At 43.6% G+C, this 22,966-nt stretch overlaps 1 protein-coding gene across 6 annotated transcripts in view; it reads left to right on the top strand.

Annotated features, from left to right (window-relative positions):
* LOC126354686 (collagen alpha-1(XVIII) chain-like) overlaps positions 1–22,966 on the top strand; it is a 2,024,079-nt gene that overhangs the window by 1,833,373 nt on the left and 167,740 nt on the right. For all 6 annotated transcript variants that reach the window (XM_050004490.1, XM_050004491.1, XM_050004489.1 and 3 more), the window contains one exon: positions 18,477–18,623. In XM_050004490.1, the coding sequence (XP_049860447.1) occupies positions 18,477–18,623 (147 nt within the window). The remainder of the gene's footprint in view (positions 1–18,476; positions 18,624–22,966) is intronic.

The following is a 22,966-nucleotide window of genomic DNA, read 5'->3' as shown; positions in this document are numbered from 1 at the left end:
GCTGAATTTCAAAAATGCTGAAACACGTACGTTTTTATTATCTGAGTGAGCCACGGCTTCAAATTCCCTTAATAGCGACGTAGTTTCATTAATCCTTTCAGCCCTATTGCAATCCCTTAGGAGTGGAATTTCAGACAATCCCTTCTTAAGTGGCGCATACAGTATAAGATCAATACCCTCTCCAAACTTCAAATTTCTATCCTTAGAGGGTTGGGCTGGACGAAGATGAGTCAGTAAATTAGTCTAGCTCTATTTCACCCTTTTAGAGGTTGAATTTGCAAAAACAGTGAAACACGTATTTTTTCTTCTCTAATAAAGAACCCAAACACGAATTTTCAAAAATTTAGCTTTAAAAACGTTTTTGCAATGAAATATTTTCATAAAACATTTCACGCCCTTAGGGATTCAATGTATAAAAACAGTGACATTTGTATGTTTATTTCTCACGGAGAAGCTAAATGTAAATCATCATGGATTTAGTTTCAAGACTGCTTGTACAATAAAATATTTCCATAACAACTTTCATCCCCATAGGGCTGAATTTCCAAAAACAGTGAAACACTTTTAACTGAGGAGCCCAATTTAAATTTCCATAGATTTACGTTTATAGATGCTTCCATAATCAAATATTTTCATAAAAAATCTCATCCTCCCTATTTCACCCCTTTGGGGTTCAATTTCCAAAAACCAAGAAGTCAAATACTAGTGTTTATTGATGTAGCTTTAAAAACACTTCAGTGTTTCTTTAGTAATGATATGTTTCCAAAAAAAGGCTTTCATCCACTTTTTCACTCCCATAGGGTTAAATTTCCAAAAATGCTGAAACACGTGTTTCTTTATTTTTGACCGAGAAACCAAGTACCAATTTTCGTAGGTTTAACTCCAAAATTGCCTTAATAGCGACATTTTTAAGAAAAAAACCTTCATCCATTATTTCACCCCCTTAAGGTTGCCTACGCATAAAATGCACTCCTTCTGCAGATTTCAAGTTTCTGTCCTTAGCGGTTTGGGCTGGGATGTGATGTGTCCGTCAGTCAGGACATTCTTTCACATATTAACACGCAACGCTGAAGGAAAATTCACCACAGTAATGCAGCTTAAGGGTACTTCAAAGGATGCCAACGTGATTATCGATTGTACAGAAACAAATGAATGACATTGCGGCGTGAAACTGACAGTGCAAGGGAATAAGCAGGCAGCTGAGTAAAGGAAGAGGAAAACTTGAGGTTACATTTCCGACAGTGAGATCGCCTTCCTCGGGAAGAAACCGGTACAATAGGAACTTGAGCAAGTTAACAGTTTACCGTAGCACTAAGCTCTCACAAAATTAGAAATTGGTGAGCTGTAAGAAAGAAGGGGACGGAGGAATTGGTGCGGTGGTCGAGGTGGGTGACTTGCAGTCAGCTGTGTGACGGGCCAGCCGTCCTTAATTAGGCTATCAGTGGCTGAGCGCTGGGCTCGTTCCTCTGAACAGGACACAGTCGCTTTCCTTCCCCATTCTTGTCCGCACCGAGCATCTATTACTTCTCTAATGGTTTCGTCCTCTATAAGAAGTTGAGTCCCCATTTGGCTTCCTTCCTTTGGAAAGAATAAACGAGGAAAAAGTCTATGAAAAAGAATGAAATGGGGGAAGGACAGATTAGTGAGGCATCCAACGCAACCTGGCGCTAAAATACCTGTAGGAAGGGGTAGACGTGAAAGTTAGGACATGTTTGGTGGTGTGGCCATTTCCCACGACAAGTATATAAATGTTCGTTTCTTAAATCGAGGCGCATTGGCTCTGAGCACTATGGGACTCAACTGCTGTGGTCATCAGCCCCCTAGAACTTTAAACTACTTAAACCTAACTAACCTAAGGACATCACACGTCCATGCCCGAGGCAGGATTCGAACCTGCCACCGTAGCGATCACGCGGTTCCAGACTGAACCGCCTCGAACCGGACGGCCACACCGGCCGGCTGCCAAAAAGGTCCTGGAGAGCAAGGACGTGTGACATGGCGTGTTGTCGTGATGCAGCAGCCAGTTCCCTTGACGCCAAAGTTCGGGCCGTCGCAAACGGTCAGAGCAGTACGCGGAATTCACTGTTTGGTTGGTTGGGACGCATTCTTTGTGCACAATTCCCTTGGTCAAAGAAAACGATGACCATGCTCTTCACTTTTGTCTTCGTCAGTCTCGGTTTTTTGGGCCTTGGAGAGCCTGGACGCTTCCACTGGGACGATTGTTTCTTTGTCTCTGGGTCATAACCGTAAATCCAGCTCTCGTCGCCGGTGATAACCGGTGACAAGAAGGTTGGGTCGTCAAATGCGGTCTGACGAAGGTCCGTGCACACTTCAACACGCTGTGCCTTCTGATCGGCAGTCAAGATCCTTGGCACAAATGTTGCGGCGACACGATGCGTGCCCAATTAATGAGTCAACATTCGTTGACATGTCCCATAACCAATACCTACTTCATCTGCAAAGTCCTGAATGGTTCGACGTCGATCGGCACGAACCAATTGTTGAAGTTGGCAACAATGTCTGGTGTTGTGCGGCTACCGGGCCTTCCAGTGTGAGCATCATCTTCGACGTCTGTACGGCCGGCCCTGAACCGAGCATGCCACTCAAACACAAGTGTACGGCTGATGCTCTTCCCCCCCAAATACTTATTGAATCATTGCAAGGGTCTCCGTAACACTTTTCCCGAGATTCGCCCCAAAATTCTGTTCTGTTCGCGGATCCATCGTAAAATAGTCACACACCAAACATAGAGTATTACGAAAATCACAGTGCACACGCAACACGTCCTCACAACTGAATGCCACTCCGCACGCTGACTCATCAGATATGCGGCTCTCGCCACCTAGCGATGCAAGGATCTACTGCTCCTACTTTCCAGATGGCAGCACCAGTCTCGAAAAATTTTTAAAGCCACCTTGTGAAACTTATAATACCCGTTTATTACCGTACAGTGGATGACGAATGTTGCCAAAATAATTAATACTACAAGCTCATACATATAATACACAATTATTAACGTTTGTTGTATGCATTCTTTGTATAGGATTTTGTTCAAAATACAATGTAACATTTCCACATTGGCCACGATAACGGGCACCACAAACAAGTACATTTATTAAGCAGCATAGTTTAAATTCGTAGTATAGGATTTTTAAGTTTCTTGCTGTTTCTGGTATATTTCAATATATAGCCTGGAAAAAGCAACATCAACGTCATTTACTGATTAGAGGTAACATATGATGATCTATGAAAAAATCGTAGCTTTCACAGAGCCGTTATTGTGGTCTTCAGTCCAAAGACTGGTTTCGTGCAGCTCTCCGTGCCACTCTATCCTGTGCAAGCCTCTCCATCTCCCAGTACTTACTGCACCTACATCCCTCTGAATCAGCTTACTGTATTCATCTCTTGGTCTCCCTCTACGATTTTTACTCCCCACGCTGGTAGCAGTGGCCGAGCGGTTCTAGGCACATCAGTTTGGAACCGCACAACCGCTACGTCGCAGGTTCGAATCCTGCCTCGGGCATGGATGTGTGTGATGTCCTTAGGTTGGTTAGATTCTAGGGGACTGATGGCCTCAGATGTTAAGTCTCATAGTGCTCAGAGCCCTTTGAACTATTTTACCCCCTACGCCTCCCTTCAGTACTTAATTGGTGATACCTTGATGCCTCAGAATGTGTCGTACCAACTGATCCCTTCTTCTAGTCAGCTTGTACCACAAATTTCTGTTTTCCCCAGTTCTATTCAGGACCTCATCATTAGTTACATGATCTATTCATCTAATCTTCAGCATTCTTCTGTGGCACCACATCTCAAAAGCTTCTATTCTCTTCTTGTCTAAACTGTTTATCGTCCATGTTTCACTTCCATACATGGCTACACCGCATAGAAATACTTTCAGAAAGTAGTTCCTGACACTTAAATCTACACGCGATGTTAACAAATTTCTCTTCTTTAGAAATGCTTTTCTTGCCTTGTCAGGCTATATTTTATATCGTCCCTACTTCGACCATCATCAGTTATTTTGCATCCCAAGTACCAAAACTCATCTATTACTATCTATCACTTCGTAATCTACTTCACTCAACATCTTCTGATGTAATTCGACTACATTTCATTATCCTAGTTTTGTTTTTGTTGATGTTCACCTTACAACCTCTTTTAAAGACACTATCCATTCCCTTCAACTGCTCTTCCAACTCCTTTGCTGTCTGACACAATTAGAATGTCATCGGTAAACCCCAAATTTTTTATTTCTTCTCCCTGGGTTATAATTTCTACTCCAGATTTTTCTTTTGTTTCCTTTACTTCTTCCTACATCAGGGACAGGCTACAATCCTGTCTCATTCCCTTCTCAACTGCTGCTTGACTTTAGTGCCCCTCGACCCTTATAACTGCCATCTGGTTTCGGTGCAAACTTTGAATAGTCTTTCGCTCCCTGTATTTTCCCCTGCCACCTTCAGAATTTGAAAGAGAGTATTCCATTCAACACTGTCAAAAGCTTTCTTTAAGTTCGCAAATGCTATAAACATAAGTCTAGCTTTTTTTTTTACCTAACTTCTATGAGAATCCATAGGGTCAGTTTTGTCTCGCGTGTTCCTACATTTCTCCAGAATCGAAACTGACCTTCCCCTAGGTCAGCTTCTACCAGTTTTTTCGTTCTTCTATAAAGGATTAGTTTTAGTACTTTGCAACGGTGACTTTTTAAACTGATAGTTCGGTGATTTTCATACCTGTCAGCACCTGCTTTCTTTGGCATTTGAAATTACTGTATTCTCCCTGAAGTCTGTGGGCATTTCGCCTGTCTCATACATCTTACTCACCAGGTGGAAGAGTTTTGTCCCAAGGCTATCAGTCGTTCTAGTGGAATCTTGTCTACTCCCTGGTGGTAGTCATTCAGTACTCTGTCAAATTCTTCACACAGTATCGTTTCTCCCTTCTCATTTTCATTGATGTTGTCCTTCCACCTTTGTGCTTGTCGCTCTTTATTTAGGATTGGTTTACCATCTGAGTTCTTGATAGTCATACAGCAACTTCTCTTTTCCCCAAGGCCTTTCGAATTCTCCTGTAGGCAGTATCTATGTTACCGCTTGTGTTGTATGCTTCTACACCCTTACATTTGTCCTTTACCCATTCCTGTTTAGCCGTTTTGCACTTTTGTCGATCTCATGTTTGAGATGCTTGTATTCACTTTCGCCTGCCTCATTTGTTGAAATTTCATATTTTCTCTTTTCATCGATTAAATTCAATATCTCTGGTGTTACTCAAGGATATCTACAAGCTCTCGTCTTTCTGTCTACTTGCTCCTCTGCTGCCTTCAATATTTCGTCTCTACTGTATTCCCTTCTTGTCAGTCGTTCTCTAATGCTCCCTCTGAAACTCTCTACAAGCTCTGGTTATTTCAGTTTATCCAGGTCCCATCGCCTTAAATTCCCGCCTTTTTTCAGTTTCTTCAGTTTTAATTTGCAGTTCTTAACCAATAAATTGTGGTCAGAGCCCATATCTGCCCCTGGAAATGTCTTATAATTTAAATCCGGTTCCGAAATATCAGTCTTACCATTTTTTGACGCCTTTCAGGTTTATTGGTTAATTTTCTTCGAATGCAGATGCACTAGACTGAAAACATGGCACTAAATCTACCATGCTGTGCTACATTGCTGCTCTTCTAGATTTCATGAAACTTGATATCAGAGTCACGAGCGCACCTTCAGTTGTGCATGTTTTAAGGAGCTGTTTCGCACGCGCAGCTGGCATGTAATTGCCTTACGGGCCAAATACGTGCGGATTCGATAAACAAAGCGCACGGGTCACGACGTGGACAGGTAGCCCTTACCACTACACTATAAGTTTACGGCCGCGCGGTTTGAGGCGCCATGTCTCGAATTGCGCAGCCCCTCCCGCCTGAGGTTCGAGTCCTCCCTCGGGCATGGGCGTGTGTGTGTTGTTCTTAGCACAAGTTAGTTTACGTAGTGTATAAGTCTAGCGAACAATGACCTCAGCAGTGTGGCCCCTTAGGAATTCACACACATTTGAACATTTTTGAAAAGTTTACGTCAATGCCACCAGGTGGTAGTATCTCCGTTCGCTTGGCATAAACCCCGCTAGACGGTAGCATGTTCCACAGATATCCCAATTCATTCACTATATAGTAAAATTAGATCGGACATCAATATATGTTGTAGTTATACTGATAGAAATATCTGTTTTGTTGGATTCTGAATGAGATATAGCATATTAAGTTTTGGATTTTATCATACAGTAATTTTTGGTTGTTCACTGTGTGAGAATCTGCCTTCGTGTGTAGTGTCAAGTCGAATCATTTGAATCTGTTTAAGTGCTAACAGAAAGAAAAACACCACAAAAAGTTATCTGCAAAGGAACTAGGGCCTCCCAGGCTGAGAAAGTGACGGAACCAAATAAGCGTGAGTACCTGCGAACAAAGAAGTGTATAATGAGCGAAAACTCCCCCTTACATAAAAATGCAAAACGGAGTGTAACGAAAACTTAAAAATTATTTCGTTGTTGTCCTAAACTGTGCTTAATAATGTAGAAAACTTCAAAATTCCCCAAAAGCAATTCTTTCTTTTGTCAGATAAGTTATGTATATTATTATTATTATTGGCAATGGCTGTAGTTGTATAAATGTACTGATCAGCATAACTGTTATACTCAGATGCTGTTAATCTCACGCTCGCGTATTTATTTGAATCTAAAAATCTGTGAACATGAGGCGCCACTGTAGTATGTGACACGGCTAACCGTTCCTGAGACAAAGCGTTCACAACAGTCGGACGGACAGGCGCTCAACAAAGAGATCCTCATAGGGTTCCATTTTTATCAACTCTGGCACGAAACCCAAAAAATGAATGTTAGGTTGTTGTTGTTGTTGTTGTTGTTGTTGTCTTCAGTCCTGAGACTGGTTTGATGCAGCTCTCCATGCTACTCTACCCTGTGCAAGCTTCTTCATCTCCCAGTACCTATTGCAACCTACATCCTTCTGAATCTGCTTGGTGTATTCATCTCTTGGTCTCCCTCTACGATTTTTACCCTCCACGCTGACCCCCAATGCTAAATTTGTTACCCTTGATGCCTCAAAACATGTCCTACCAACCGATCCCTTCTTCTAGTCAAGTTGTGCCACAAACTTCTCTTCTCCCCAATCCTATTCAATACCTCCTTATTAGTTACGTGATCTATCCACCTTATCTTCAGCATTCTTCTGTAGAACCACATTTCGAAAGCTTCTATTCTCTTCTTGTCCAAACTAGTTATCGTCCATGTTACACTTCCATACATAGCAAAACTCCAAAGAAATACTTTCAGAAACGACTTCCTGATACATAAATCTATATTCGATGTTAACAACTTTCTCTTCTTCAGAAACGCTTTCCTTGACATTGCCAGTCTACATTTTATATCCTCTCTACTTCGACCATCATCAGTTATTTTACTTCCTAAATAGCAAAACTGCTTTACTACTTTAAGTGTCTCATTTCCTAATCTAATTCCCGCATCATCATCCGATTTAATTTGACTGTATTCCATTATCCTCGTTTTGCTTTTGTTGATGTTCATCTTATATCCTCCTTTCAAGACACTGTCCATTCCGTTCAACTGCTCTTCCAAGTCCTTTGCCGTCTCTGACAGAATTACAATGTCATCGGCGAACCTCAAAGTTTTTATTTCTTCTCCATGAATTTTAATACCTACTCCAAATTTTTCTTTTGTTTGCTTTACTGCTTGCTCAATATACAGATTGAATAACATCGGGGAGAGGCTACAACCCTGTCTCACTCCTTTCCAACCACTGCTTCCCTTTCATGCCCCTCGACTCTTATGTCTGCCATCTGCTTTCTGTACAAATTGTAAATAGCCTTTCGCTCCCTGTATTTTACCCCTGCCACCTTCAGAATTTGAAAGAGAGTATTCCAGTCAACATTGTCAAAAGCTTTCTCTAAGTCTACAAATGCTAGAAACGTAGGTTTGCCTTTTCTTAATCTTTCTTCTAAGATAAGTCGTAAGGTCAGTATTGCCTCACGTGTTCCAACATTTCTACGGAATCCAAACTGATCCTCCCCGAGGTCCGCATCTACCAGTTTTTCCATTCGTCTGTAAAGAATTCGAGTTAGTATTTTGCAGCTGTGACTTATTAAACTGATAGTTCGGTAATTTTCACATCTGTCAGCACCTGCTTTCTTTGGGATTGGAATTATTATATTCTTCTTGAAGTCTGAGGGTATTTCGCCTGTCTCATACATCTTGCTCACCAGCTGGTAGAGTTTTGTCATGACTGGCTCTCCCAAGGCCGTCAGTAGTTCTAATAGAATGGTGTCTACTCCGGGGGCATTGTTTCGACTCAGGTCTTTCAGTGCTCTGTCAAACTCTTCACGCAGTATCTTATCTCCCATTTCGTCTTCATCTACATCCTCTTCCATTTCCATAATATTGTCCTCAAGTGCATCGCCCTTGTATAAACCTTCTATATACTCTTTCCACCTTTCTACCTTCCCTTCTTTGCTTAGAACTGGGTTGCCATCTGAGCTCTTGATATTCATACACGTGGTTCTCTTCTCTCCAAAGGTATCTTTAATTTTCCTGTAGGCAGTATCTATCTTACCCCTAGTGAGATAAGCTTCTACATCCTTACATTTGATCTCTAGCCATCCCTGCTTAGCCATTTTGCAATTCCTGTCGATCTTATTTTTTAGACGTTTGTATTCCTTTTTGCCTGCTTCATTTACTGCATTTTTATATTTTCTCCTTTCATCAATTAAATTCAATATTTCTTCTGTTACCCAAGGATTTCTAGCAGCCCTCGTCTTTTTACCTACTTTATCCTCTGCTGCCTAAACGACTTCATCCCTCAGAGCTACCCATTCTTCTTCTACTGTGTTTCTTTTCCCCATTCCTCTCAATTGTTCCCTTATGCTCTCCTTGAAACTCTGTACAATCTCTGGTTCTTTCAGCTTATCCAGACCTCATGTCCTTAAATTCCCACCTTTTTGCAGTTTCTTCAGTTTTAACCTACAGGTCATAACCAATAGATTGTGGTCAGAGTCCACATCTGCCCCTGGATATGTCCTACAATTTAAAACCTGATTCCTAAATCTCTGCCTTACCATTATATAATCTATCTGATACCTTTTAGTATCTCCAGGATTCTTTCATGTATACAACCTTCTTTTATGATTCTTGAACCAAGTGTTAGCAATGATTAAGTTATGGTCTGTGCAAAATTCTACCAGACGGCTTCCTCTTTCATTTCTTAGCCCCAATCCATAATCACCTACTATGTTTCCTTCTCTCCCTTTTCCTACCATCGAATTCCAGTCACCCATGACTATTAAATTTTCGTCTCCCTTCTCTACCTGAATAATTTCTTTTATCTTATCATACATTTCATCAATTTCTTTATCATCTACAGAGCTAGTTGGCATATAAATTTGTACTACTGTAGTAGGCATGGGCTTTGTGTCTATCTTGGCCACAATAATGCGTTCACTATGCTGTTTGTAGTAGCTTACCCGCACTCCTATTTTTTAATCATTATTGAACCTACTCCTGCATTACCCCTATTTGATTTTGTATTTATAACCCTGTATTCACCTGACCAAAAGTCTTGTTCCTCCTGCCACCGAACTTCAATAATTCCCTCTATATCTAACTTTAAGCTATCCATTTCCATTTTTAAATTTTCTAACCTACCTGCCCGATTAAGGGATCCGACATTCCACGCTCCGATCCGTAGAACGCCAGTTTTCTTTCTCCTGATAACGACGTCCTCCTGAGTAGTCCCCGCCCGGAGATCCGAAGGGGGGACTATTTTACCTCCGGAATAGTTTACCCAAGAGGACGAAATCATCATTTAATCATACATTAAAGCTTCATGTCCTCGGGAAAAATTAAGGCTGTAGCTTCCCCTTGCTATCAGCCGTTCCCAGTACCAGTACAGGAAGGCCGTTTTGGTTGATGTTGCAAGGCCAGATCAGTCAATCATCCAGACTGTTGCCCCTGCGACTACTGAAAAGGCTGCTGCCCCTCTTCAGGAACCACACTTTTGTGTTGTGGTTGCACCTACGGTACGGCCATCTGTATCGCTGAGACGCGCAAGCCTCCCCACCAACGGCAGGGTCCATGGTTCATGGGGGGAATGTTACGTTAGTCTTACGGAAATGTAAATGGAAGAGGAAGTGGATGAAGATCAGATGGGACATATGATACAGCGGGAAGAATTTGACAGAGTACAAAATGACGTAAGATGAAACAAGACCCCTGGAGTAGGTGACATTCTGTTAGACTTATAGATATCCTTGCGACAAAACTATTCCGTCTGGTACGGAAAATATTTGAGGCAGGCAAGATACCCTTTTACTTCAAGAAGTATGTGACAATTCCAATTCCAAAACAAGGCAGATGCCGACTTGTCTTAATATTATCGAACGATCAGTTTTATACTTCATGGTTGCAAACCACTGAAACGTATTGTTTACGGAAGATTGTTAGTAGCCGACATAGTGAACATCAGTTGCGGTTGCGAGATAGTACGGCCGGCCGGTGTGGCCGAGAGGCTCTAGGAGCTTCAGTCTGGAACCGCGCGACTGCTACGGTTTCAGGTTCGAATCCTGCCTCGGGCATGGATGTGTGTTAGGTTTAAGTAGTTCTAAGTTCTAGGGGACTGATGACCTCAGATGTTAAGTCCCATATTGCTCAGAGCCATTTGAACCATTTGGATTTTGCTAGATAGTACTGACTCTACTAATTATTTTAGAAGAAAGAGTGAATAAAGGGAGACCAACGTATTAGCATTTACAGATTTAGAGAGAGGTGTGGACAATGTTGACTAGAATACTGTTGGTCGTGGGGATAAATACAGGGATGGAAGGGTTACCCACAACTTATACAGAAGCCCGACTGCAGATGCATGAGTCGAAGGACATTGACAGAAAGCAGTAATTGAAAAGGGTGGAGGACAGAGCTGTAGCCCATTCTTGCTGTTACTCGATATCTACATTGAGTAAGCTGAGAAGAAAACTGTGGAGAAATTTGGCAAAGAGAATTAAAGTTCAGGGAGAAGAATAAAAACTTTGACGTTTGCCGATGACTTTATAATTCTTTCAGAGAGGGCGAAGGGCTTGGAAGATGATGTGATTGGAATTAATAGTATTATAAGAGGAACAGCATCAAAAGTAAAACAAGTATAATGGAGTTTTAAAAAAGTAAAACTGTTATCAATGTGATGACTGAACACTACAGTGCTTATTCATCGCAAGGATAGATCAGATGCCACTAAATCTAAAGTATTCGATAATATCTAGTGAGGCTATAACGGATTCCGAATTTGAAATAATCTGGTGAAGTTGAGCATGAAAGGTGCGTCAAACATAGTAATCGATTGCTGTTATAGACCAACTGTGTCATGAGCTTCGGAAGCTTAGCGCTTCAGAAAGAACCTGCATAATATCGTGGATAAGTTTCCTGATCACGCGATCACATTAGGACGCGTTTGTGAAAGGGGGCGACTTTCATTTGCCAGATATGGAATGGGAAGGTCATGCGATTAAAACTGGTGCCAGAGACAGGGATTCGTGTGGGACTATCCTGAATGTCTTGTCCGAAGATTACTGGGAGCAAATAGATGGAGAACCAACTCTTGGCGATAGCGTCGTAGGTCTCCTAGCAACAAACAGACCTGAATTTTTCGAATCAGTTAACGTAGAGGAGTGCATCAGTGATCATATCTGTGATGCCGTCAATGACTATGTGTGTTACAAGAGATATTAGGAGAGGTAGGAAAATATATTTACTTATTAGGAATTACAGGATACAAATTGCAGAGTATCTGAGTAGTCAACTTCAAATCTTCAGGTCCGAGGACGAAGATGTCGAGCAGAAATGGATAAAATTCAAAACCATCGTTCAGTAAGCTTTAGACAAGTATCAGCCGAGAAAGGTTTTATAGGATGAGAAAGATACAGCAGTGGTTTAACAGCCGTGCGGAGAGTTTCCGTGGGAGCAAAGAGAACTTCCAGAACGTTTCAAAGAGAACTTCATCGCACATACAAGCGAAATCAAAGACTAGCTGACAAAAAACTGAACGAAGCGAAAATGAGCTTAAGGAAAGCAATAAGAGAACCGTTCTCGAAATTTGAAACTAAATTTTTTCCAACCGATTTTACTAAAAACCCTAAGAAATTTTAGTATTATCTAAAATCAGTAAGCGGATCGAAGCCATCTGTTCAGCCACTGACTGGCCGTGATGGCACTGAAACGGAAGATGCCAGAGACAAAGCGCAAATACAGAATTCGTCCTTCCTAAAATGCATCACCGCGAAAAATCGTAATTTGGCTCCACCTTTCAATCACCGCTCGAATACTGAAATGGGAGATGTTGAGATAAGTGATCGCGTTATGGAAAAGCAATTGTAATCACGTAATAGTGGAAAGGTATGTGGACCAGATGACGTACACGTCGGGATCTATAGAGATTATATGAAAGAAATTGCTCCCCTTCTAGCAATAGTAGGTCGCTGGAGCAACGGAGACTGGAGAAAAGGAGCAGACGGTCGATCGATGGTAAGGGATGTAAATAAATGTAACGTACTGTGCGTAAATATGCGAACAAGTTAACTTCTCGCGTCCGCCGGCCGTCGTAACTTAATATATTATTCATTGGTAACGTTGATTGTTGCCGACTTACGTGGTGGGCCTTAGAGAAACTGACATTTCATTTAATTTTGATTTACAATTAAATGCTTTTGTGAAGTTCTCTTTTTAACGGTATTAATCTTCAGTATAAATTATTTATTACGTTAATGAACGTTAGACTCACTGAATCTTAAAACATGAGCATATAAGTTGAACAATGGAATAAGCTTTTCATATTAATTTCCTCGGCTAATCAGCTCACTTTAAAGCAAAAAATCTTTAGTTATTAATTACAATTACGGCCCAAACACGCGCGAGAGTATTTTTTCGTACCTCCGTTAATCATTGAATTGTAGTCGGAGACCTGGCTCTGGCTCTCGGCTGTTGTACTGAAAATAAGAATCTTAGAGCTACGTATTTTCTGCAGCGTCGGGCGGCTGTGGAGAAAAATGTATATTATGTTTTTCGCTTACACAGAGAAATTATTATAATACAGGTACATGAGAAAAAAGTATATTATTCAATTTTAAAATGTCTCTTCTTTATAAATGCTGTTTCTTAAGTCTTTTCGTATTATTTCAATGGGGAAGCTATATTCTGTACGGTTACACTACTGGTGAAAAATCACTGAAAACTGTAATTACCGTAAAATAAACAGGACTAACTATCCGCAGCGGAATGACCACATAAAACAAAAGCCATGGAAGACAGATGCCAGGCTGAGTCTGGTAGGACAACTGTTAAAGAAATGTAACTCACTTACGAAAGAAGTGACTCATCGGTGGACCCTTACCAGGTTCCATTTATAGAAGAGACAGACAAGATTCAACTAAAAGTGGTGTTTTTCGTCACGAGATCTTTTATCCGTCGAGATAACGTTATGGAGATGTTCAACAAATTCCAGTGGTAGATGGTACGAGAGAGGCGTTGTCCTTCGCGGAGAGATTTACTATTACTTCCTTCCACAATCGTCTCGTGAAGTGACCGCAGCGAGAAAATTCGAGAAATTGGAGCTGATGCAGATGTTTACCGACAAGCGTTCTTTCAACGCGCCATTCGCGACTGGATCGTTGCAGGGGGAACAAACGTGAAGTACCTTCCGCTCACTGTGTAAGGCAACTAGCAAAGTATATACGAGGGCTGTTGGGAAAGTAAGAGAAGAAATGAAAACCACAGTGAAAATCAAAAGTGTTTTATTTGCAACAGTTAGCTACACCTTCCAATTACTTCTCTACACAGTAGCCGCTCCGACTGAGACATCTGCCCTAGCGTTGTTCCAATTTTCCAATACCATTGTCATAGAAGGCAGCCTCCTGTGCTTTCCGACAGCTTTCTACGCCGGACTGCAGTTCGTTGTCTGTGCTAAAAGTTGTCTTCATAGGCAGCGGTTCATTTGAGCAGAGACGAAAGTCAGTCCTGGCTGAATGGTGAGTGGTCAAACGCTGCAGGGGCCTCGTCATTGCACCTTCAACGTGCGGCCGAGAGCTGTCATCAAGAAGGAACTGCGTGACAGTTACGTTATGTGGGGTTAGATCAAATCGGGCGAAATCTCTCTTCAGGCACCCATACTTGGGCGTGAGACCCTATTTTCTAGATATCTTTACAAGGTCACTACTCGACCAGAACTGAGATGCGGTGTATGGCCATACTAGAGTCTCTACCCAATACATATGTGCGAAGCTTCATATAATTTTTACTGTAGTTCCCATTTCGCAACCGATCATTCCTTACTTTCCCAGTAGCCCTCGTACACTATGTGATCAAAAGCATCCGGAGAAAATGATTTACAGGTTCGTGGCGCCCTCCCTCGGTAACGCAGGAATTCAATATGGTGTTGTCCCACCCTTTTGCCTTGATGACAGCTTCCACTCTCGCTGGCAACGTTCAATCAGATACTGGAAAGTTTCTAAGGGAATGGCAGCCCATTCTTCACGGAGTGCTCCACTGAGGAGAGGTATCGATGTCGGTCAGCGAGGGCTGGCACCAAGTCGGCTTTCCAAAATATCGCAAAGGTGTTCTGAAGGATTCAGGCCAGGACTCTGGGCAGCCCAGTCCAATTACAGGGATGTTATTGCCGTGTAACCACTCCGACACAGGCCGTGCATTATGAACAGGTGCTCGATCGTGTTGAAAGATGAAGTCGCCATTCCCGAATTGCTCTTCAACAGTGGGAAGCAAGAAGGTGCATAAAACATGACAGCAGGCCTGTGCCGTGATAGTGCCACGCTAAACAACAGTGAGTGCAAACCCCCTCCATGAAAAACACGGCCAAATCATAACACCACCGCCTCCGAATTTTACAGTTGGCACTACACACGCCGCCAGATGACGTTCACCGGGAATTCGCCATACCCACACCCTGCCGTCGGATCGCCACATTGGCTATCGTGATTCATCACTCCATACAACGTTTTTCCACTACTCAATCGTCCAATGCTTACACCGAGCCAGGCGTCGTTTGGCATTTACTGGCGTGATGTGTGGCTTATGAGCAGCTGCTCGACCATGAAGCCCAAGTTTTCTCACCTCCCTACTGACTGTCACAGTACTTCCAATGGATCCTGATGCAGTTTGGAATTCCTGTGGGATTGTCTGAATAGATGTCTGCCTGTTACACATTACGATCCTCTTCAACTATCGACGGTCTCTGTCAGTCAACAGGTGAGGTCGGACTGTACGCTTTTGTCCTGTACGTGTCCATTCACGTTTCCACTTCACTATCGCATCGGGAACAGTGGACCTAGTTTACAAGTATAGAGATTTCGCGTACAGACGTATGACACAAGTAACACCCAATCACTTGAGAACGTTCGAGGTCCGTGGGTTCTGCGGAGCGCCCCATTCTGCTGTCTCGCGATGTCTGATGACTACTGAGGTCGCTGATATAGAGTACCTGCTTGTAGGTGGCATCACAATGCATCTAATATGAAAAACGTATGTTTTTGAGGGTTTTCGGATACTTTTGATCACATAGTGTTTGTATATACACTCCTGGAAATTGAAATAAGAACACCGTGAATTCATTGTCCCAGGAAGGGGAAACTTTATTGAGACATTCCTGGAGTCAGATAAATCACATGATTACACTGACAGAACCACAGGCACATAGACACAGGCAACAGAGTAAGCACAATGTCGGCACTAGTACAGTGTATATCCACCTTTCGCAGCAATGCAGGCTGCTGTTCTTCCATGGAGACGATCGTAGAGATGCTGGATGTAGTCCTGTGGAACGACTTGCCATGCAATTTCCACCTGGCGCCTCAGTTGGACCAGCGTTCGTGCTGAACGTGCAGACAGCGTGAGACGACGCTTCATCCAGTCCCAAACATGCTCAATGGGGGACAGATCTGGAGATCTTGCTGGCCAGGGTAGTTGACTTACACCTTCTAGATCACGTTGGGTGGCACGGGATACATGCGGACGTGCATTGTCCTGTTGGAACAGCAAGTTCCCTTGCCGGTCTAGGAATGGTAGAACGATGGGTTCGATGACGGTTTGGATGTACCGTGCACTATTCAGTGTCCCCTCGACGATCACCATAGGTGTACGGCCAGTGTAGGAGATCGCTCCCAACACCATGATGCCGGGTGTTGGCCCTGTGTGCCTCGGTCGTATGCAGTCCTGATTGTGGCGCTCACCTGCACGGCGCCAAACACGCATACGACCATCATTGGCACCAAGGCAGAAGCGACTCTCATCGCTGAAGACGGCACGTCTCCATTCGTCCCTCCATTCACGCCTGTCGCGACACCACTGGAGGCGGGCTGCACGATGTTGGGGCGTGAGCGGAAGACGGCCTAACGGTATGCGGGACGGTAGCCCAGCTTCATGGAGACGGTAGCGAATGGTCCTCGCCGATACCCCAGGAGCAACAGTGTCCCTAATTTGCTGGCGGTGCGGTCCCCTACGGCGCTGCGTAGGATCCTACGATCTTGGCGTGCATCCGTGCGTCGCTGCGGTCCGGTCCCAGGTTTACGGGCACGTGCACCTTCCGCCGACCACTGGCGACAACGTCGATGTACTGTGGAGACCTCACGCCCCACGTGTTGAGCAATTAGGCGGTACGTCTACCCGGCCTCCCGCATGCCCACTATACGCCCTCGCTCAAAGTCCGTCAACTGCACACACGGTTCACGTCCACGCTGTCGCGACATGCTACCAGTGTTAAAGACTGCGATGGAGCTCCGTATGCCACGGCAAACTGGCTGACACTGACGGCGGCGGTGCACAAATGCTGCGCAGCTAGCGCCATTCGACGGCCAACACCGCGGTTCCTGGTGTGTCCGCTGTGCCGTGCGTGTGAACATTGCTTGTACAGCCCTCTCGCAGTGTCCGGAGCAAGTATGGTGGGTCTGACACACCGGTGTCAATGTGTTCTTTTTTCCATTTCCAGGAGTGTAAATGCTGGCGCACCTGCAGCTGCTGTACTAGGCACACTCGCGCATGAGGCAATCTTCATCCGGCCTGTCAACACTCACTCAGCCAGATAAAGGGGGACCTACGGTTTAACTGGGCATTTTTCGCACCAACAAAGGTTCTCAGAGATGAAACCAGCGATAAGTGACTTCTGGGATCGATCGTGGATCAAATCCAAGACCTACATATGCACAGTGTGGCAGTTTACCACTGAGGAGTGTAGCCGAATGAAACAAATTCCGTGTGGCTCAGTGGCGAGGTGCAAGTCTTTTAATCGGTCGCGTATTGGGCGACATACGTGTCGCCAACCCGGGGAAGTGGGACCCACAGTTTGACGAGGAACCTTCACATCACTGACAGCTCTGATGTGAAGGTTACATTGAAGGCACACTGAAAAATTTCATTGTCCGACCGGCATTCGATATCGCGACATTTCGATTTCAAGACAGTGCGTTTTTACCACTAAATCACCAGTAGAAGCAGAGGGCTTACACAAGAATACGAGACACTAACAGTTGGAGACGCGGTTTTGGTATTTGGGAAACAAAGTAACTGGTGATGGATGAAGTAGATTTGTTGAGTTGCGTTGATTTAGGGAAGGGGCGAAACAGCGAGGTCATCGGTCTCATTGGATTAGGGGAGGATGGGGAAGGAAATCGACCGTGCCCTGTCAAAGGAACCATCCCGACATTTGCTGAAGCGATTTAGGAAAATCACGGTGAACCTAAATCAGGATGGCCAGACGCGAGATTGAACCGTCGTCCTCCCGAATGCGAGTCCAGTGTGCTAACCACTGCACCACATCGCACGGTGACGAAGTAGAGAGGAATATTTGTGCAACATTTGGTCTGTTCTTGGAGGAACATACGCATATTAGAGATCTGAATACACAGTGTTCATGTTCCGCAATAATTATCCACCTAATGTTGCCTTTTAATCTTGCTACACTCTTACCTCACACATCTTTCCAAAAAACCGTATGTTTTAATAGAGTATTCCAACAACGTGCTTCGACAATACGTTATTGTGGAACATTAGTACTGTGTATTCAAGTTTTAATAAGTTTAAGTGTTACTGAAGATATTTGTCTGGAATGCCAAGTGACATATGATCGATAAACATTTCAGACGAGAAGAGAATAGAAGCTATTGAAATGTGGTGCTTCAGAGAAGTATTGAAGTGAGATGGGCGCATCGTATAAGTAATGATGAGACAGTGAATCGAATTCTGAAAAAAAATGTGTCAGGCAACTTGGTTGATAAGGAACATCGTTAAAAATGGCAAAATTATTAGAGGTGGACCTAAGCAGACTGTGTGGTATCTCTCTGTGAGGAGCATATACTTTGTGGGTGTATGACGCTGCGCGCAGCACACATTACTTGATGCCTGGCGCCCTCTCGGCGCTGCCTTTGCAGATCGACGGGCTGCTGCGCGGTCCCCCCGGGCCGCCTGGAGTGTGCTCCTGCAACCTGAGCTCGCTGCTGGAGAACATGCCGCTGGGGATTCCAGGGCCTCCGGGGCCGCCGGGCGTCGACGGCAACGTCGGGCCACCTGGAGCGTCCGTAAGTACACCTGCACGTGGACACATCGTCTCTCTGTTGATGCACCGTAGTTACACCGTGTTCTACCTTTAAACGTAGGGACACCCCTCTTCCAAGTTTTTATTATCCATCCCGTGTTGCCTTTTCATCTTGCTACGTTCTTGTCCCACGAGCCTTTCCAAAAAACCGTAATTTTAATAGAGTATTCAAGTAATGTACATCGGCAATATGCTGTGTGTCATACACCGAACTGGTATCTAGGTTACATCAGCTAGTATTCTTGGCCAGTGAACTACTCACATGTCTGACCTTTATGCGTAGCGTTTTCTAGTTTTCCATATTATCTGTGTATTGGTCTCTCTCACCATTCGCTTCCGAGTTTCGACCCCTGAACCCAACGATTTCCCGTCCTTCAATGATGGTTCAAATGGCTCTGAGCACTATGCGACTTAACTTCTGAGGTCATCAATCGCCTAGAACTTAGAACTAATTAAACCTAACTAACCTAAGGACATCACACACATCCATGCCCGAGGTATTCGAACCTGCGACCGTAGCGGTCGCTCTGTTCCAGACTGTAGCGCCTAGAACCGCACGGTCAATCCGGCCGGCTCCTTCAGTGAAATCGAATTATGTCAGTGTTGAGGAAAGTGTTGACGTGTCTGCTTTGCTTTATTTGCTTTCACGTTCGTTCATTTCGGCAAGTCACAACCAAATGGTCAGATTCCAACCTAACCTACACCTCGGGATAAGCTAAAGATAAGTGTGTGACCACACACAAGTTTTATGGTTTTACATTGGTCCCTTTTACAACTCTCAAGCAATCACCTTCCAAGTTAACCCAGACCTCACCAAGCAACAGATCTGTCTGTTACCGCAACCAGCTTCTTTACTTTCAAATTCATGGGCTTCGCCAGGTCACAACCAAGCTATCACCTGCCGCTCCAACCTAGACACCGGGCTGAGCTACACCAGTCCGTCACCACAACCAGACGTTTTGCATTTACAGTCGTCTGGCTTCGTCAGCTGTCAAACAGGCGACCTGCAAAAAGACGACTGTGCCACCAACAGCCCCATGCTCTGCAGACATGTCTCTCCATACAAGTGTTCCAACCCCCCCCCCCAAAAAAAAAAAAAAAATCAGCTTCACCCTCTACCTCTGAAATTTCTCTCAGACAGTAATCTGAATCTGTTTAACAGACTAATAGTTTCTTTCACGGGATAAAATTTTATTGATTATGAACTACAAGTTCTTGAATTTTATTTAGAATAGTGTTTAATTAGTAATTGCATGCCGTAATTTATAAATCCAGGAGGGCGATTTCTGGGCTTATTATTGCTCCTCCCAGTATCTGTGGACATTTTTGTTTTCGTGCTACCCCTCGTGTCCTCCGCTCCCTGCAGTTCCAAGATGCCTGCTTTTATATTCTAAGACCCTTTCCTACCTATTAACGTCATCTCAGAAATGCTCCATCAAATGACTGCCTGCATTTACTAACTTCCACTGCAAGCTCTCAAACAGATGCCTCAGTTTCAATCAGCAGTTGGAGAGGCTTGTTCAGATGCCCAAAACTTGTAACTGATTTTTACAGGAAACATTCATGCTAATCCTTCAGCGACGGTAACGTATTCGATTCAAAAGTGTATTCCGGAGTCTTATCTTTTTTTGCCTCAGACCAGAAAATGCTAAGAAAACGTTTTCAAATTCTTAATAACTTAAATTAACATAGATTTTCCCAAGTCACAGCGTCTCCCTCTAAAAGTATTCGACAAATTTAATATTTTGCATGCCTATCATGTTAGATGCAGAATTGTTGCTCCAACGTTGAATAAAATCTACGGGTAGTATTTTGCTTTTCCAGGAAAACATTTCATTTGTATATTGCCATTACTGTGAAATTATCACAAAAAACTGACTTACTGCGACATTTTTAAATTTATTATCAAAATTTGCTAGTCGCTTTTCTTGAGACCCTATTCTGTTAAACGTACGGGTATTGTGTACCACAGATTCACTCATGGCCTCAGCTTACTTGAGAACATCATCCGTCTGTCACTGACAGACGCGTCTGACACTTTAAATTTGACTCTGACGTTAAGAGTGCTGATTTAAGTTCGTAGTCTTTTGAGTCAATGAGCTCATGAACTTCTTTAAATTTCTGTTCATTATCAGGCTGTACAGAAAGATATATCTTTCTCACAGAACTGGTAGCAAATTTTAAACCTGAGTGTCTCTTGGAAATCCATGGCCAGATGTTTTCATCGGATGAGAGATCTGGAGAGCGTGATTGCCAGAGCTACGGTCGAACATCCTTTGCATCGAGGTAGGATCAGGAGACCAAGACTCCTATGTCGGCAGTAGACGGAATCGTCGGGCTACTGTGAGCTCCCTTGTATCCAAAGTTCAGCAACTGATGTAGTAGAATATCCATTTCTTGTTTGTGTCACTGGAAAGATTCTAGCAACAATATTCGAGAAAGATCTTGTGGCATGCTACATCCCACCTGCGAATATCTCGTGTAAGCACTGTCAACAACATGCCTCTCACAGTGGCGCACAGGCATTTTTACCGCATTCCGTTCATCGAGAAGTATGAAAGAATGTTACAAATGTTCCATCATTATCAATGTTACAAATTTCGATACGAATAACCCTCCACCAGGCACTCCACTGTAATATAGGGGTTACATTTATCCTTGGGCAGTTGAATCAGAGAGTCCAATCTGACAGCATATAGTGCTTACTTTCGCCATGATGACGACGTTCAGGGCCATCGTGTCACTCTGGGAGACACCGACACTCTGGGGACGACCCGACCTGTTCCAGAACACCTCAGCTGTCGTCCGCCACTCACTGGGGCTGATGGAAGATGGACCCAAGGTGCAGACAGCGTGCCGTCCCAGAATATTCCCAGTACACCTGAAGTGAGGGCACCTGCGAGACGATTCAATCATCTCAGGTCGTTAGGCTGTCCCTTAAACCATTCTGACACAATTTGGTTGCATTGTCTTGCTGACGGCACAAGTTCTTGCAGAATGGAATGAATCAACAAATAGTTACCCGTTACAGATAATTAGTTCCTATATCATTCCCTAGATAGAGATGACGCCTGCTGTACTTGGGTTCCAATTCAATTCATCGACTTGAGATGCGGCCCCATCTGTCATACGGAAACCCTTTTGACAAGCGAGATTCATCGGCTCATGTTGTCAACATAATCATACTCTGATCCCGGAGATGTAACGTGCTAACGCGTTCCGCTCTTCATCCATCCACGTGATCCTGCTACCGTGCTTCTAACGTCCAACGACAGAGGTAATGCGCACTATGTAGCATAATTCTTCTGCATCTATAAACTTTTCCTAATGAAGAATGAAAATGGATGTTACAACTGTTGTTGTAGAGCATGGGGTTTCTAAACTTTTCTGTGGTCGAGCGGCTGTTGGCGCTTCAGTCTGGAACCGTGCCACCGCTACGTTCGCATGTTCGAATCCTGCTCTAGGGCATGGATGTGTGTAATGGCCTTAGGTTAGTTAGATTTAAGTAGTTCTAAGTTCTAGGGGACTGATGACCCCAGATGTTAAGTCCCATAGCGCTCAGAGCCATTTGAACAATTTTTGAACCTAAACTTTTCCTCCGACAGAAAACTTTGCGAATCCTGGTACTTTGTTCTTACACCTTGTTTATTTTGAAGGTTAACAACATTTTTTTAAAAATGAGAAAAACTTGCTTTCTTCAGTGATTACATAAAGTTTAAATCGCTACTAACAGCACAGAAATCATAATGGAATTTTTAAAAAAATAATTAGTATAATTAAAATTTGGATAAAGCTCCATGTTGTTAATAATTTATCGCGGAGCACTTATTTACTGCCCGTGGAACACGCGTGTTCTGTGGAACATAGTAAACCCTGCTGTAGGGTGATTCTACCTGCTGCAACAGCAGCTGACGTCATTATACATCATTATGTAGTAACACAACCAGAGGAATTTTGCTGATCCTTCTAATAAACTACTGGACATTAAAATTGCTACACCACGAACATGACGTGCTACAGACGCGAAATTTAACTTCCAGAGGTTTCACACAAGATTGGCGCCGGTGGTGACACCTGCAACGTGCTGACATGAGGAAAGTTTCCAACCAGTTACTGATACACAAACAGCAGTTGACCGGCGTTGCCTGGTGAAACGTTGTTGTGATGCCTCGTGTAAGGAGGAGAAATGCGTACCATCACGTTCCCGACTTTGATAAAGGTCGGATTGTAGCCTACCACGATTGCGGTTTATCGTATCGCGACATTGCTGTTAGCAGAATATGGAATCGTTGAGTTCAGTAGTATACTACGGAACGCCGTGCTGGA

This window comes from Schistocerca gregaria, chromosome 3 (genome assembly GCF_023897955.1).
Source record: "Schistocerca gregaria isolate iqSchGreg1 chromosome 3, iqSchGreg1.2, whole genome shotgun sequence".
Lineage (NCBI taxonomy): Eukaryota > Metazoa > Arthropoda > Insecta > Orthoptera > Acrididae > Schistocerca > Schistocerca gregaria.
The sequence above is the reverse complement of the archived record's forward strand: the minus strand, read 5'-3'. Positions and strand labels throughout refer to the sequence as shown.